Source organism: Myotis davidii, unplaced genomic scaffold, assembly GCF_000327345.1.
Source record: "Myotis davidii unplaced genomic scaffold, ASM32734v1 scaffold609, whole genome shotgun sequence".
NCBI classification, from domain to species: Eukaryota; Metazoa; Chordata; class Mammalia; order Chiroptera; family Vespertilionidae; genus Myotis; species Myotis davidii.
Window position 1 is genome coordinate 1,528,583 of NW_006300164.1, and position 421 is coordinate 1,529,003.

Sequence of the window (421 nt, forward strand, 5' to 3'; positions counted from 1 at the left end):
CCAGGGAGGGCCCCACGGCGGGCGCTGAGCCAGGCCCCTGAGAGCGGGGGCCAGGGACCCACCGGGGGCCGCCCCTGGGAGGAGGGCACGCGGGCGCAGTCCCCGGCCCGAGCAGAGTCCCAGCCGGGCTCTCTGTGTGCGGCCCCCGAGAGGGCCCAGCTCGGGCACTGCCCGCACAGGGACCGGTCCCGAGCCCTGGCTCAGGAGGGGCTGCGCTCACCGTGTAGGACGGGGTCCGCTGCTTGGAAGAGGTGTCGTAGGAGTCCTTCCCGACATCAAACTTGTACGACGGCAGGAAGTGGATGTCTGCCTCCTGGAAGCCCTTGAAGATGGACCCTGGGGCGGGCACAGGCCTGGCTCAGACCTGGCATGGAGCTCCAGCTCGCCCTCTGCAGGCCTCCCCCTCCTGGTCACCACCCCC

The 421-nt window shown here is 72.0% G+C and overlaps 1 protein-coding gene across 1 annotated transcript in view; it reads right to left on the reverse strand.

Annotated features, from left to right (window-relative positions):
* INPP5E (inositol polyphosphate-5-phosphatase E) overlaps positions 1-421 on the reverse strand; it is a 7,003-nt gene that overhangs the window by 1,624 nt on the left and 4,958 nt on the right. Inside the window, exon 3 of the mRNA XM_006776523.2 lies at positions 221-336. Coding sequence (XP_006776586.1) covers positions 221-336 — 116 coding nt within the window. The remainder of the gene's footprint in view (positions 1-220; positions 337-421) is intronic.